The following is a 15,484-nucleotide window of genomic DNA, read 5'->3' on the forward strand; positions in this document are numbered from 1 at the left end:
TCCAAACTTCTCCCCCATTGGCACCAATTGCCGAAATGGGTGAAAAATTTAAAAGGCTAATATAGTGAGAGTTCCTCCATAGCGTGTGCATTTCTCATAATTTGAGTGGAATCAAATGCACATATCCAATGGCGAATATTCGGAAGGAATCACACTATAGATAGGATCAAAGATTGCAAAAAGATAACAAAGTCAAGAAGCTTCAACAAATGAAGCAAGCAACCAAATGAATCACAAAGAGGATACCAAAAGAAAGATAGATATTATGATAAGATCAAGAAGATTGCTCTAAATAATATGAGGAAGCTCCCCAAGGTTTGTGCACAAAACTAGACAATTTGCATTGGAGTATAAAGTGCACAAACATGGAATCATCACTCCCATAATATCATTCAAAAACAAAAGATACCAAGTGAATCAAACTCTAATGATCACCACAAGATAGTGCTCTAAATCAAATGAGGAAGCTCCCCAAGGTACATGCATAAATTAAAATGTTGTATTTGAATACAATATGCATAACATGGAATCCTCACTCCCTCATTACCATTTAAAACACAAACATTTGGAATAGATCATAGATAGAGAAATAAGCTTAACACTTGCAACAAACAAATAGTTGAGCAAAAAGTAAGAGGCACCATAATAAAAGGCTCAACCAAGAAGATATGTGAAAGGCATGATAAAGCATATTATAAGACTATTATATGGATGAGCAAAAAGCATCATCATAGTCTTCAATGAATTATATTTCTTAGCATGACCAATCAACATGCAACAAATAAAAAAGATATCAAATGGAGATGTATCATCTCTTATGTGTATAAGTTTCTCTAAGTGGACAATATCACAAAGATATTTATCCACAAAGAAACATGCACACACCAAATAGATACACAAGAAAAATAGCATGATATCCAAGACGAAGTCATGCAATATACCAATAAGATTTTTGCTTAATAGCATGGCCAAAGGCTCAATATTATCTTATTGTACATTCATGAACTTCAACCACAAACAACTAAAATACATCACAAATATCAACAAGGGATAGAAGATAGTTGGGATGCATTTGAGAAAGGCAACAAGTATCACAAACGGGGATACCAAAAGAAGTAACTAAATTTGCACTTTCATCTATATTGCACATGTGAGAGCCTTGAGGAATTGATATGCAACAAAATTGCTAGATAGGCATAGTTGGGATGGATGAATCATGAGCATGATTTAAAATACTTCCCAACACATGCACTCATCTCAAATTACTCACATTCACAATAAAGAGGTTTCATTAAGACTTTTGCAAGAAGCACAACATTTGCAAATCAAGAGATTCATGCCAAGATGCAACCATAAGGTTGGATACAAGAAAAGTATGCATGAGAAGATACTTGTTACCAAGATAGCATTGGTGTGGATGTAGTAGATATGTGTTCGTTGATCATCCTAGCTTGCCTCACGTTACCATTGAGTCACCACTTCTTTCCAAGAGTGAGACAAGCATTCAATGCATATCCATTGTACCTAACACAAAGGTAAGTACAAAATGGTCCCCAAACTAATTGGGTCCGAAGTAGTTAGACACACTACAACATATAGGACAAACTCCACAATTCTATGTGCATATAGATATGAAATTGAATTTCATGCACATCTTAGCCAAATTAGGATTTGATGGAGTTTACCCTATATATTGGATCAAAGAAAGTGACACATGCCATAAGATATACATATATTAAATATGCATGCACAATACTTTCAAGAACCAAAGGAAGATACAATTTGGACAAAACACCAAATAAACCAAGAGACAATGGTTGTCCAAATTATATCAAAGAATCAAATCAACACAAGATTGACTCCAAAGACTTATCTCATTATAAGAAGCTAATTAAACCTAAGCACAAAGGAATGAGATAACCAACTCCCAAGAGAGCAAGGTTCCAACAAATAAACCAAACCCTCGACACTTTTTATGATGGCACACAGTACCAAAAAGAAAATTTATGACTCCCAAAACCAAATTTTTGATAAAGATCAAGAGAAGTTTATATAACAAATATAGGAGAGCTCCCCAAGATTAGTGCATTATCTAGGATTTAGAATATGGATACAAAATGCACACAACTAGGATCATCACACTACCTATATCTACAAAAAAAGCTAAGAAAGTTTGAATAGAAAAAAGAACACATGGGAGTCAAAGCACAACAAATTCATGGCAATAAATAAGGCAATTTAAACACAAGATCCATAAGATGCAAGGAAGACACATGGGAGTCAAAGCACAACAAATTCATGGCAATAAATAAGGCAATTTAAACACAAGAGCCAATGTAGATATGATCAATAAATATCTACCTCATAATTGATTACCAATTGTCCTAGGACAAGAGGTATTAGGAAATATTTCCCGGTGGTAGTTTGTAAGTATACATAAGATCATATTTACAACGAACAAAGCATATGGTAAAAGATAAGAGTTAACCATCATGCAAAGAAAGTTTCTTGATAGCTTCATTTAGTCATACCAACATGCAAGGCAATTAATAGTATTCATACCAACATGCAAAGCAATTAATAGTATTCATACCAACATGCAAAGCAATTAATAGTATTCATACCAACATGCAAAGCAATTAATAGTATGACTTGAAGCACATGGTTTTCCAAAAATGTATTGAGGGACACGTTGTGAAAAACCATGCCAAGAAAAACTTACACAAATAAGATCCACAAAGATATTAGCAATGAAGCCATTTAAGCAAATTGGAGCTTGTTTGAGCAAACATGCCACATAGGAGAGATAATCTACAATATCAATTCTATGTGACACAACCTCAAATGTTCACATTTCCTAGGCTTGTAATATGCACAAAGCTTATTACTCCCCCATAATGTGATAAGGAATTTATTTTCACAAGAGGCAAATAAGATCCAACTAGAGATATTAATGAACATTAGAATTTGAATTTCTCATGAAGATGACATACCACATAGAGACTAGATAATCTTGCAATATCAATTCTAAGTGATATTCCTCATGTACACACATTGTTAGGATTGTGAAATTCCTAAAGGCATATCACTCCCCCAAAATGTTATAGTCCAATAATCTCTCATAAGAGCCATATAAGATACAACAAGATGCAAAGAGGCTCCAACACAAGCACAAATACATGGTGTGCAACCTAACATACATAGCCTTGATTTCTCAAGAAAAACACGTAGGATGCACAACATATACAAACACATGTTAGGAACAAAACTAACACATGCAAAGGGGCGAGTAACTTTCAATATAAATGAGTTGAGCACATGTTACCGCAAGGAGGAACATTGGGTGTATGATAGAAGTAAGATAACCAAAAGACTTGGCTTGAGATAGTATAAATGATGAAGATCCCTTAACTCTTCATGATGTAGCCAAGTCTCCAATGCCCTCCAACAAGCACCTATTGATCAAGTTTTGGATTGTTGGTCCCCAACTAAGTTGGGTCCTAAGAGGTTAGTCACAATAGGCCTGGCAACCCAAATGGTTCTTTTCTTGACACCACTTTGAGCACCAACAAATTTGGCAAACACATTGCCACCCTCATCCTTACGAAGAGAATAAACATCATCAATGGTGATAGAGTTGGATGAGGTACCAATAGTGCAAAAGGAGGAGATGTGACCCTTCTCACGGCATATGTAGCAAGTTCTTTTCTTCTCCTTCTTCTCACTAGATTTCTCCACAATGGGAGCATTGGCTTGATTCTTCTTGGGAAGTGGCATTTCTTCAACTTGAGGTTGAATATGAGTTTGAGCTTGAGGCCGCTTCCCTTTTTGCTTCTTCTTCAAAGGGCAAGATCTAACATGGTGCCCTTCAATTTTGCACTTGAAGCAAACGATCTTGGCCGGGTCTTTGACTTGTACTTTGCCCTTCTTCTTCTTGTTGTTCTTGGACTTGATCTTGTTGTTGGAGTTGAATCCAAGTCCACTCTTGTCATTGGGGGATTGTTGCACACTTAACATCTTATCAAGTTTGCATTTCCCTTCATGACCCTTTACCAAGTCGTTCTTCAAAGAAGAGACTTGGGCCTTGAGCTCTTTGATTTCCTCTACATGGTTAGTAACAACACAAGTACTAGTGGAAGTAGAACCTTCATTGTTAGAGCAACAAGGCAATGAAGATAATTCATCACAAGATTTAGCAATATTATGAGTGGATGAATTACTAGGACTAGCACATGGCAATATAACATTTTGAGTAGTAGTGCTAGTACCCACATGAGGCTCACAAGGTGTTGCCTTAGATATTATAGCCTCATGAGCTAACTTTAGCCTATCATGAGAGGCTAGAAGATCCTCATAGGAGCTAGAAAGCTTTCCATGAATTTCTCCCAATTTCCCATAATTGCTAGTTAGCAAATCAAGTTGAGCCCTTAGCTCAACATTCTCCTTCAAGGTAGATGCTTCACAAGAAGTAGAGTTAGTAGCACAAGCATCATTATCAATAGCAATAGGAGAAGGCAAGTTGGCATGCACTTTTAGATAAGAAGCTTTAAGTTGCTCATGCGACTCGGTGAGTTTGGTGAGCGCACTCTCAATGACCCTTGAGCCCTTTTTGAGTTGCTCAAAATCCTCAAGGAGTTTAGCATTAACAAACACAAGCTTATCATTTTTTAGCTTTAGTTCATTTGCCATCTCAAGAGCTCTATCATGGTTTTCCTTTTCTCTAGACAATTCTAGAGCAAAGGTCTCCTCAAGAGCTTCCTTGATGGTTTGTTCTTCTTCAAGTTCATTCTTTAAAGATGCTACATCATCGGCATACTCTCGTTCAAGAGCACCCTTTTTATCAATGGTGTTCTCATGCATCCAAATAAGTTTTTGGCTCTCAATAGCGGTAGTCAAGATTTCAAAGAAGTGAGTGCTAGCAATTTTATCTTTGCAAATAATCTTGAATACACTCTTACCCTTATCGCGTAGAGAGACAACCCAATCCTCTTCTTCATATTCATCCTCATTCTTATCACCACGAGACATATTAGGTTCCATGGTAGGAGGTACCGTGGAACCCTTGGCCATAAGGCATATATGAGGACCGTGAAATAAAGATGAGGAGTTACTTGAGGCTCCTTTCAAGATCTTGTCTTGACCAATAGAATCTTTGGTTTCCTCTACATTGTTAGACACACAACAACTAGAGGAAATAGAATCATTTTTATCATGGCCACAAGACAATGCAAGCATATCATCATTAGATTTTTTCAAGCAACTTACACATGATATGCAAGGACTATCAACACAAGAATGTAAATCATTTCTAGTGCTAGATGTGTTTAAGTCCAAAGATGAACCATTGCAATGAGATATAGATGAAGGATCATCAATAGTAAGCTCAATACCAACATTGCAATTTCCATCACCACTCACCATATCATTACCTTGTGTCTTGAAACACTTTGGTGAAGTGGATGAAGATGAGAACTCATCACGGCCGGAAGTGGAAGCAATACAATCATCCTCAATGATATTGGACACATCATATTTATCTCGAAGTTTTGTCCATAATTCATGAGCGCTCCCAAAAGGCATGATTGAAGAAGTAACTACATTGCTCACAACAATGGAAAACACATGAGAAGCAAGAGCATCGAGACAAGAGTTTTTCTTCTCCTCATAAGATAAATTTTGGGGATCCTTAGGAGAAGAAAAACCCATGTCAAGAAATCGCTCCATGTTCGGGGAAATACCCCGCAAAATATTAAGCACATAAATTTTCCATAGATCATAATTTGTGCCATCAAATATAAACAAGTTATTGTGATCTAATCCCCTAACCGACATCTTTACTCTCAAGGCGGTGAAGCCTAAGAATGAGAGACCTTGCTCGATACCAATTGAAAGGACACGGATGTCGCCTAGAGGGGGTGAATAGGCGATTTAAAACTTTTACGAGATGGGCTTAACAAATGCGGAATAAAACTAGCGTTTACTTTGTCAAGCCCAAAGCCTATATACTATGGTTCACCTATGTGCACCAACAACTTATTCTAAGCAAGAGTTCACCTATGTGCACCAACAACTTATGCTAAGCAATACAAGCAAGTATGTGATAGCAAGATATATATAACTTCAAGCACGATGGCTATCACAAGGTAAAGTGCATAAGTAAAGAGCTCGGGTATAGAGATAACCGAGGCACGCGGAGACGATGATTTATCCCGGAGTTCACACTCTTGCGAGTGCTAATCTCCGGTGGAGAGGTGCGGTTGCTTAGTGCTCCCGAACGCCACAAGAGGCTCACCTTGAGGTGTGGTTGCTCGATGCACACCAACGCCACAAAGGCCTCACCCCAAGATGCGGTACTCACACCACACACCGAACGCCACGAAGGCGCCTCACCTAAATCTCCGGTGACCCTCGCCACAAAGGCCTAGGTCACGGTTCCACTAAGGGATTTCCTTCGAGGCGGAAACCGGGCCTTACACAAAGATTGGGGCACACATCCACAACTTAATTGGAGGCTCCCAACAAACCGCCACAAAGGCCTAGAGTCCGTCTAGGGTTCCAAGAACCCAAGAGTAACAACCTTCTTGCTTTCACCACCACGAATCACCGTGGAGAACTCAAACCGATGCACCAAATGCAATGGCAAGAACACCACAAAGATGCTCAAGTCCTTCTCTCTCAAATTCCAACAAAGCTACAAAAGCTATTGGGGGAATAAGAGAGGAAGAACAAAGGAATTCACAAAGAACACCAAGATCAAGATCTAGAGAGTTCCACTCACAAAGAGATGGATTTGATTGGTAGAAATGTAGATCTAGATCTCCTCTCTCTTTTCCCTCAAATGGGGGCAAGAATCATGGAGGGATTGAGAGATGGAGCAAGCTTCTCTAGTTCAACAATGGAGGAGAGAGACTGTGTGAGAAGCACCCGCCCAAGGAGGAAGAAGGGGGGTCTGTATACCCCCCAAGAAAATCGAGCCGTTGGGCACAAAACCGGGCCGGATACTCCGGCCTCAGTACGGGCCGGATTAGCCGGGGGGCGGATTCTCCGGCCTCGTGGACAAAACCTGGACAAAATCCGGCCAAAAATCCGGCCCCCATCCAGAGCTGCTTTTCTTCCGGTCCTTAGCCGATTTCGGGGCCGGATATTTCCGAAATATCCGGCCCGGATAATCCGGCCCGGATATTTCCAAAATATCCGGCCTAAGAAAACTGCAGAAACACCAAAACTAAAACGGGCATAACTTTTGCATCCGGACTCCGATTTCGATGATCTTGGGCTCGTTGAAATCACAACAACGAGCTCTACAACAATATGCATAGAAACATCATAGTCCAGCAAAGGAGGATAGAAACAAATGAAGAAAGGTTTGACCTATCTCAAAAAGACATACCGGTAAAACCTCCAATCTTGAAAATGCAACAAGTTGCCCATGGAAAAACCATTCTCAATGAACTAGAGCTTGTCATGAGAATAAGCACAAGCTCTAAAACATCACATGGATAAGATCCAAATAAAACCAAGAAAGATGATGAACCAAACTCGAAAACGCAACAAGTGATCTATGCGAAATCCGTTTTCGATGAACTAGAGCTTGTCATGAGAATAAGCACAAGCTCTAAAACATCACATGGATAAGGTCCAAATAACAACCAAGAAAGATGATGAACCAAACTCGAAAACGCAACAAGTGATCTATGCGAAATCCGTTTTCGATGAACTAGAGCTTGTCATGAGAATAAGCACAAGCTCTAAAACATCACATGGATAAGGTCCAAATAACAACCAAGAAAGATGATGCAAGGATGCAAAGGTTTGAGCTCTCTCCGAACGATACGATCGAGTTACTCACTCGAGAGCCCTCTTGATAGTACGGCAACTAAACTATAAACCGGTCTCCAACTACACTATGAGACCGGTGAGAAACAAACCCTATCAAGAGCAAACCTTATACTTGCGCATTCCACTTGAGCTCGATGACGACGATCTTGACCTCAACAAGATGGAACGCCTTTCTTGCTTGTGCTTGCTTGACGAAGTCTTGTGGATTGCTCCCCCATAATCCACCATGGGAGAGCTTCTTCTTCGGCGCATCTTCACATATCCATGATCACCATATGGATGGCAAGACTCAAGCAAAGGATCTCTTCGAGATGGCTCATCTTGAACTTGCACTTCATTTCTTCATTCTTCATCATGTTGATGTCTTGAAGTAGCTTGAGGGCTCACTTCATCTTCATCTTCAAGACATACTTGACACTTGATATCCTTCATCAATTTCTTCTTATTGCAACCTTGAAGCCAACATATGGTTCAAGAATTGCCTATGGACAACTCCTACAAATATAACTCAATGCAAACATTAGTCCATAGGGATTGTCATTAATTACCAAAACCACACATGGGGGCTCCATGCACTTTCAATAGCGAGGTGGATGGCTCTTGCAATGGCGTGGGCGAGAAAAAGTGCGCCGCCAACGACCCTTAAAAAGGCTCGAATGTCACCTCGCCTTCAATGCCCTGCCAATGAATTGGCTGCGACGCCGCCAACCGGCACATGCACGCGAAATACGATGCACACCATTAACGCGACACAGAAAAGGTGCGACGCGTCGCTCGTCAGTTCTGCCACGCTGAAGGCAAAGCATAATTGTCTCTACCAGGCGAGTATTTGGTCCGCGTTTGCGTCTAGGCGGACGTGGCGTTCAGTATGCGTCGAGCCGATGGGCTAGGTGTTGATGTATTTTTCGACCACACGGTTCCAAACAGTCGCTTGAGATGTTCTTAGACTATCCACAATAGAAGCATCATAAGTAGTATCATGCATCTTATGTTGGCAAAAATGTGATATGGCATAATAATTAATGAGAAAAGATGTGAAAGTGGTATCATAGGTCCGTATCATAGCACGTAAAATTAGAAAATTTAATAACAAATACATCATGTACTCATATTACAAAAAAAATTGCATTGAGATTTTACAAAAAAATTGCGGGTACCAGCTCATGATATTAGGTTCGATCAAAGTTTACTTTAGGATGGAGATAGTACATAATACGTACTAGTATTGTACGATATTTCCAATCGTGACTAGTCTTAGTACTGTATTTTTTTTGGGTCTAGTTTTAGTATTTTGGTGAAGTGTGATTCCGCAGGCGAGACTGAGAGCATGTCTAATGGAACCCTTAAACCCTTATAGCTATAAGAGTTGAGAATTGGCAAAATTGAAGAGGTTGGAGGTGTAAAAAACAGGAGACATTTAGTGGAACCCTTAAACCCTTAAATTTTAAGGATTGAGTCAAATAGTGGAACCCTCAAATCCTTAAATTTTAAGGGTTTGAGGGTTCCACTATTTGACTCAACCCTCAAACCCTCAAACTCTCATCACAGTTTCATATCACAAATATCACAAATATCACCATATCAATCAAACAATAATCATTCTAGTTATTATTACAACATCAAATAGTACTCTCAAGCACAAGATAATCATTCCAAATATTACAACAATTTTTTTGGCAAATTAAAAAAATTGTTCGAAGCAAATAGGACTTAGCAAAGTGAAACAAAGACACATCATGAGCCTTGGCGCCGCCCATCCAACTGCCAATGGTGCTCTACAAGATCATCCCGGAGTTGACAATGAGTGTTCGCATTCTCAATCGCATGATGTGCTTCAAGAAAAGCTTCTACGCGATTGGGGTTCCTTTCCGGTTGCACACGGGTGCCAACATTGTCATAGAAGCAAGGGAGGTTTAACCCTCTCTCATCCTCTAGGATCATGTTGTGTAGAATCACACAACATGTCATGATGTCCTGCAAGGTCTTCTTGTCCCAAAAACGAGCTGGACCCCGGACTATGGCAAACCTTGCTTGCAAAATACCGAAAGCTCTCTCAATATCTTTGCGGGCTGCCTCTTGTGCCCTTGTGAAATGAGCTTGTTTTTTTGTTAGGGGCACACCATTTTTCTCCTTGATGGACTTCACAAGAGTTGCCCACTCGGGATAAATGCCATCGGTGAGATAGTATCCCATTGAGTACTCATGGTTCATGACCTTGTAGTTGCAAGTTGGAGCATCTCCAGAAACTAATCTTGCAAACAAAGGAGATCTATTGAGCACGTTGATATCATTGAGTGTACCTGGCAAACCGAAAAATGCATGCCAAATCCATGTGTCCTCCGATGCCACGGCCTCAAGCACAATGGTTGCATCCTTGTTTTTTTCCACAATACATTCCATGCCATGATTTGGGACAATTTTTCCATGTCCAATACATGCAATCAAGACTACCAAGCATCCCCGGCCATCCCCTTTTTTCATTCATCTCCATCAACCTCTTTGTATCTTCCTCGTTGGGTGCCCGAAGATACAAATCACCATACAACCGGATGACCAACTTTGCAAACCTACGACCCACGGTTGCTCGTGCCCGAAACCACGGTTGCGGTAAATGTACTCTCGCCCCATCACCGATCCTCTCCTATGATCCAACAGCTTTGCGCGGTCTTCGATCTCTTGGACGTCGACGAGGAGGCTCATCATCTCCACGTCATCGTCTTGAAGCAACTCCTCAATGTCCGAATCGTCCGACGAAGACCAACCGGACTCGGAGGACAACGACATGGAGTCGTCGGAGTTCATCTCCATCTACAACAAATGAGCATATTTGCATCAAAATATAAATTTTGTGCCTATTTTTCTCATCAATACTATCAACAAAATTTACAAAAAAGGGAGAAGAAAATACCTTCGACGGGGTCGGACCGAGCGGCGTCGGGGGAGAAGGCCGGGGGCGGGCCGAGCGGCGGTGGAGGGAGGAGGAGGAGCTCGGGGGAGGAGGAGCTCGGGGAGGCTAGGGGCGGCGGCGGGGAGGCTGGGGGCGGAGCGGCGGCAGCGAGGAGGCTGGGGGCGGCGGCGGGGCGGAGGAGGCGGGGGTGCTCGATGCGGAGGAGGGAGGAGGCGGCGGAGGCCGGGAAAAGGTCCGGCGGGGGGAGGAGGAGGCGGGGGTGCTCGATCGGTGGCGTCGGCGGCCGGCGGCCGGCGGCGCGGTGTGGAGGCGAGCTCGGGGAGGGAGGAGGAGCTGAACTCGTTCCCGCGTCCGTTGTGAACGTGTAGGGATCGGAGCACGGGTCGGGGCCTCCAACCCTTACCTGTACAGGTCGGGGCACGGATTGGAGCCTCAACCTCTAATTTTTTTTTAGGGATTTAGGAATTTAGGGATTCCACTATATAGCATTTGGACCCTTAAATCCGTAAAAAAACGGTTGTATACGGATTTAAGGGTTCCATTAGACATGCTCTGACCACTCTCTAGTCTCTACACGAACCGTCGATTGCGAAGATCGGACAGCTGGCCCCCTTTCCTGCAAGACCGGTCCGGTACACTCTACAAAATCAGGCCGCACCCCATTTCGGGAGCAGAAACGATACAGGGCTAGCCAGCCAACCGCGGCCCAAATTCCCAACCTCTCGCCGCCGCCGCCGTCATCCCTCTTCTCCGGCGTCGTTCGTCCGCTGTCCTCGGTTCTCCTCGGTGAGCCCCTCACCCTGATCTTTGCTCTCACGGGCCTAATCTGTCAACGAGATCCCCCCCATTTTTGTTTCCTCATCCATGCGCGCATCCATGGTTGGATCGGTGGCGGATTCGTTCGCTTTTGTTGTTGTAATCGATTGCTTTCCCCCACCCCCTTGGGCGATGGGTGGTATTCGTAGTATTGTTTCGATTACTTGAGTAGAGGTTGTGCCGCGCGTTAGCCAAGAAGCGATCTGCTGATACTCGTCGGGATGCCAAATTATGGTATAGTTTATGCTGAGCGCATAGTCTTATCATCCATAGTATGTTTAATCGATCTGGTGTCTTGAAGGCATTATGGGATTTGCTCCGTGCTTTTGGATAAAAGATGGCATGATCTGTTCTGTTTAGTCAGGTAATTCGACGGTACTATTTATATATTAAGACGACCATGCATCCTTTGTACCCGTTAAGATGAGTTATTCTTATCCTGCCATATAATTTCAAGGTTTGGTAGTACTAGTTAACATCACCTCATCACGTCCTGCTCCTTAGCAGTCGATCAGAGAGAGAAGAGTTAGGCTCTTGTTACTTTTTACCACTTTATCTATAGCTTTATTTGTGGCATAAAGGTTGTTTCAGAAGCTAGCCAATTTACAAAATGTTTCCTACACCATATCCATCATAGGAATTGTATAATTCCACATCTAGGTATCCATGGACCTAACTTGTGCCTTTAATGATTCCCAGCTACTTATTAGTGCTTCTGCATCTTCATGTATGATATTACGCTTTTTGTGTAAGTTGGAACAATAAAACATGCTTCGCAGTGTATGACAATTCCTTCACATGAAAAAAGTGATCATGCTTGAGGCAAATTAAAGCTTTCCTGTTAGTTGTATTTTATATGAGTGACCATTGGTCAGCGTGGCTAGACCGTCTGGGTCCTTTGACTCGACTAGCAGGGAAAACCAGCTTGCTGGCTACAAAAGGGCATCATGTGGCCAAGTAGAAATATGTTTTTTATGATTTGTTCTTGCTCTCTGGTTAGTTATACAATTAGCGTTTGTTGCAGGTCATGCTTTCCATCTTTGCTTGCAGTACTGAAAAAGAGAAAAATTCAATTGAATCATAGTATTGTTCCCTTTGTGACTCTTGCTACAATATGCATTGAAGTCATTCTTAATCCGTTGCTGACATCGATCTTTGCACAGTGTCTTCATCAACAATCAAGATGAGTCGTGGTGGAAGTGCTGGTGGAGGCCAAAGTTCTCTTGGTTACCTCTTTGGAGGCGGCGAACCTCCTAAACCAGCAGTTGCACCAGCTGCAGCTGCACCACCAGTACCAGCTGAAGCTCTACCAGCAGCAGGCGTTCCTACTGAGAAAGCGTCGCCAGTAAAGGGTGAGGTCTCCAAGCAGATTCCAGCTGGTATTCCAGGCAGCCAAACCAATAACTACCAGCGAGCTGATGGCCAGAACACTGGCAACTTCCTTACGGTATGGTTGTTTCTTCTTCTTTTAACTTGTGAAATTGACATTAGGTTTTACTGGGTTCTGTTTTGTCATCAGATGGCATTCATTCACATATCATGCCCTCAGTGTTCTACAGTTAGCAAGGATGTCATACTTTTGATAATCAGATGGAGTATTGTTTACTTAATATAAGTTATCCCTTTTGTTCGTCAACACCAAAATCAAGCTATTTTCTGAATATTGACACTCTGGAGAAGATCTAGACTTGGAGTGTCATTATGTATAAGGCCTACATTGCACCTAGAGAATCCTGTCGATACAATAAAAACTTCTATTTTGTTCACATTAATTTGTTTTTCTTGAAATTTTCAAGTGTCCTTCCGTTGGGGTGCTGCTGGCCTGTTGTCGCATTTCAAATGTTGGGACTGCTTACGATGAATCATGCACCATGTTCATTGTTCATAAACACTGCGCATAGTTCATAGTTGTTAAAAGTGAACAAAATACCATGCTTTCTGTGAAGTTTGTAAGACCTAGTTCAGTATTTTGCTCAATTCTCACTGTTTCTAGAACTCTTGCGAACTCAATATTTTAGTCCTCGTGAAGCAACCAATAATACTCCGCAGTCTTGTGTTGACTTATGTCTTTCAATTTTAAATGTCTATGCTCCCAGTTCTTATATTAGCCAACCAAGGTATGGAACATGACATCATTTCTAGAATTTTGACTTTAGAAAGTTCTATCGCTACTTAATTGTGAGAACAGAAAAATACCTGTATATCAAACCTTGTCCTTGCTCCAGTTGAAACTGATTTCTTCACCGAGCTGCTATGTTATGAAACTGATTTTTTTTGATTCCTGGGCCTGGCTAATAGTCATGTCTCGTGATTTGAATGGCATTTGCAGGACCGTCCTTCAACCAAGGTCCATGCTGCTCCTGGCGGCGGCTCCTCCCTGGGCTACCTGTTTGGTGGAAACTGATGTGGATCCTGGCGTGCTGTAGCACCAGATGCAGAAGAAAGTGGCAGTTATCCGTGTCATTTGAGTTGTGAACTCCCACCTGTTTATCCCTTGATGCGTTTATTGTGCGTATGATATCTATTGTCGGCAAGCCTCCTGCCTGGGACCCCACAGCCTGTTGCTTATATGCCTAAATCTGCCTTGTTGTGTTCGCAACATGCCTGTCGGTCGATCGTGTTACTCGTTCGTTTCTTGAATGATTAGCTGGTTCTTATTGATCGGATAGTACATGTTCTTCTGCTATATGCATTTCCTTGTGATCTGGACTTGCCTTAACCACCCAGTGTCAGACTGTCAGCACCAAGAGCACCTGAATGGTGTGTTGCAGTATGCCAAGGCTGTGATGTCGTCGGTTGGAGTCTGGGACTGGCTTGAACCTTGCTCGACTTGGCTTTTGATGACCAAACGAACCAAGCCCAGGCGCTTGATGAGCCTGACAAGCCGATTCTGAGCTGGTCTCTCGCCATAATCTCCATCTAGAAGAACCCAATGCCCAAGGGTGTAGAATGTTCGTAGATAATGCGATGCTCTAGTGATCAACACTTCAAATCTTGCACACTCAGATCAGGTCCTTTGGGTGAAAGCTTTGACGCGTCGTCTCATGTCACTTCTTGGTTCGATCTGGGGTGTTATCTTGATCTCTTTGCACTTCTTGGTGGGCTGGGTGCACACAACTTCGACCAACCGGCGATGCTGGAGTTCCCTGTGGCCGCTTGAATGGAAACGGTGGCATTGATGAGCGATGGTCCGGACACGGCAAGACTTTTTTAGTCGGCCTCCGGCGTAGTATCTTTATGTTGGTTTTTCCTTGTTGTGAAGTCGAAACTGCTATGATTTTTGAGTTTTCATTGGTCTTTTCTTGATTTTTGAGTTCTTCATTGGTCTTTTCTTGTTGTGTAGTCGTTTTCGAGCTCTTCATTTAAGTGGCGTAGGATAACCTGCAAGGGATGGTCCAATGGTGAAGATCCTCTTCGGCGCAGGTCTTGCCCATGTTCTCTCCAGAGCTCGCCAGTAGAGTTGGAGCTGCCCATCTCTCCGAGAGGAGTCACCTGTTTGACAAAGGCTGGCTTGAGCTTTACGGTGCTGCTACGGAGAGGTTTTCTTGGTGGTTGTCTTCTGGGAAGCCTGAATTGCTGTTGATTGATAGCTATGATGCTAACGGGAAACCTGGAATCCTCGCTTTGGTGGTGAGTGCAGCTTCCGTGGTAGCCAGGGTGGATGTGTGAGCCCTCGCATCGGTCGAGTGAGGGAGTCTATACCGGTTTTCCTTGATAAACTGTCCAAACTCTCTCTTCTCTTTTAATAATAAAAATAACATGTCTTTTGCCTCGTATCGAACAAAAAAGTCTTACACAATCTCTCGAGATTCCACGAGTGCAGCAATTTGTGTTATTAAAGGGGTTCAAGGAGCTGTATAAATAGCTCAGTTGGTCTCTTAGAAAACTAGTCGTTGGGTGAAGAAGTTGGATCCTTAGTAG

At 42.3% G+C, this 15,484-nt stretch overlaps 2 protein-coding genes across 2 annotated transcripts; one reads left to right on the forward strand and one right to left on the reverse strand.

Annotated features, from left to right (window-relative positions):
- Nucleotides 1-9,573: 9,573 nt before the first annotated feature.
- Nucleotides 9,574-10,647, reverse strand: LOC127328522 (uncharacterized). Its single transcript, XM_051355115.1, has 2 exons — nucleotides 10,407-10,647; nucleotides 9,574-10,139 (listed from the first exon to the last, which is right to left on the reverse strand). The coding sequence occupies exons 1-2, from the start codon at nucleotides 10,645-10,647 to the stop codon at nucleotides 9,574-9,576; spliced, it is 807 nt and encodes a 268-aa protein (XP_051211075.1).
- A 749-nt stretch (nucleotides 10,648-11,396) lies between these two features.
- LOC127332496 (protein SPIRAL1-like 1) lies at nucleotides 11,397-14,231 on the forward strand. Its single transcript, XM_051358799.2, has 3 exons — nucleotides 11,397-11,533; nucleotides 12,727-13,010; nucleotides 13,893-14,231. Exons 2-3 carry the CDS (start codon nucleotides 12,747-12,749, stop codon nucleotides 13,965-13,967), a joined length of 339 nt encoding a protein of 112 aa, XP_051214759.1. The 5' UTR covers nucleotides 11,397-11,533; nucleotides 12,727-12,746; the 3' UTR covers nucleotides 13,968-14,231.
- Nucleotides 14,232-15,484: the final 1,253 nt, after the last annotated feature.

The sequence above is a fragment of the Lolium perenne genome, chromosome 4, assembly GCF_019359855.2.
Source record: "Lolium perenne isolate Kyuss_39 chromosome 4, Kyuss_2.0, whole genome shotgun sequence".
Taxonomy (NCBI): Eukaryota; Viridiplantae; Streptophyta; class Magnoliopsida; order Poales; family Poaceae; genus Lolium; species Lolium perenne.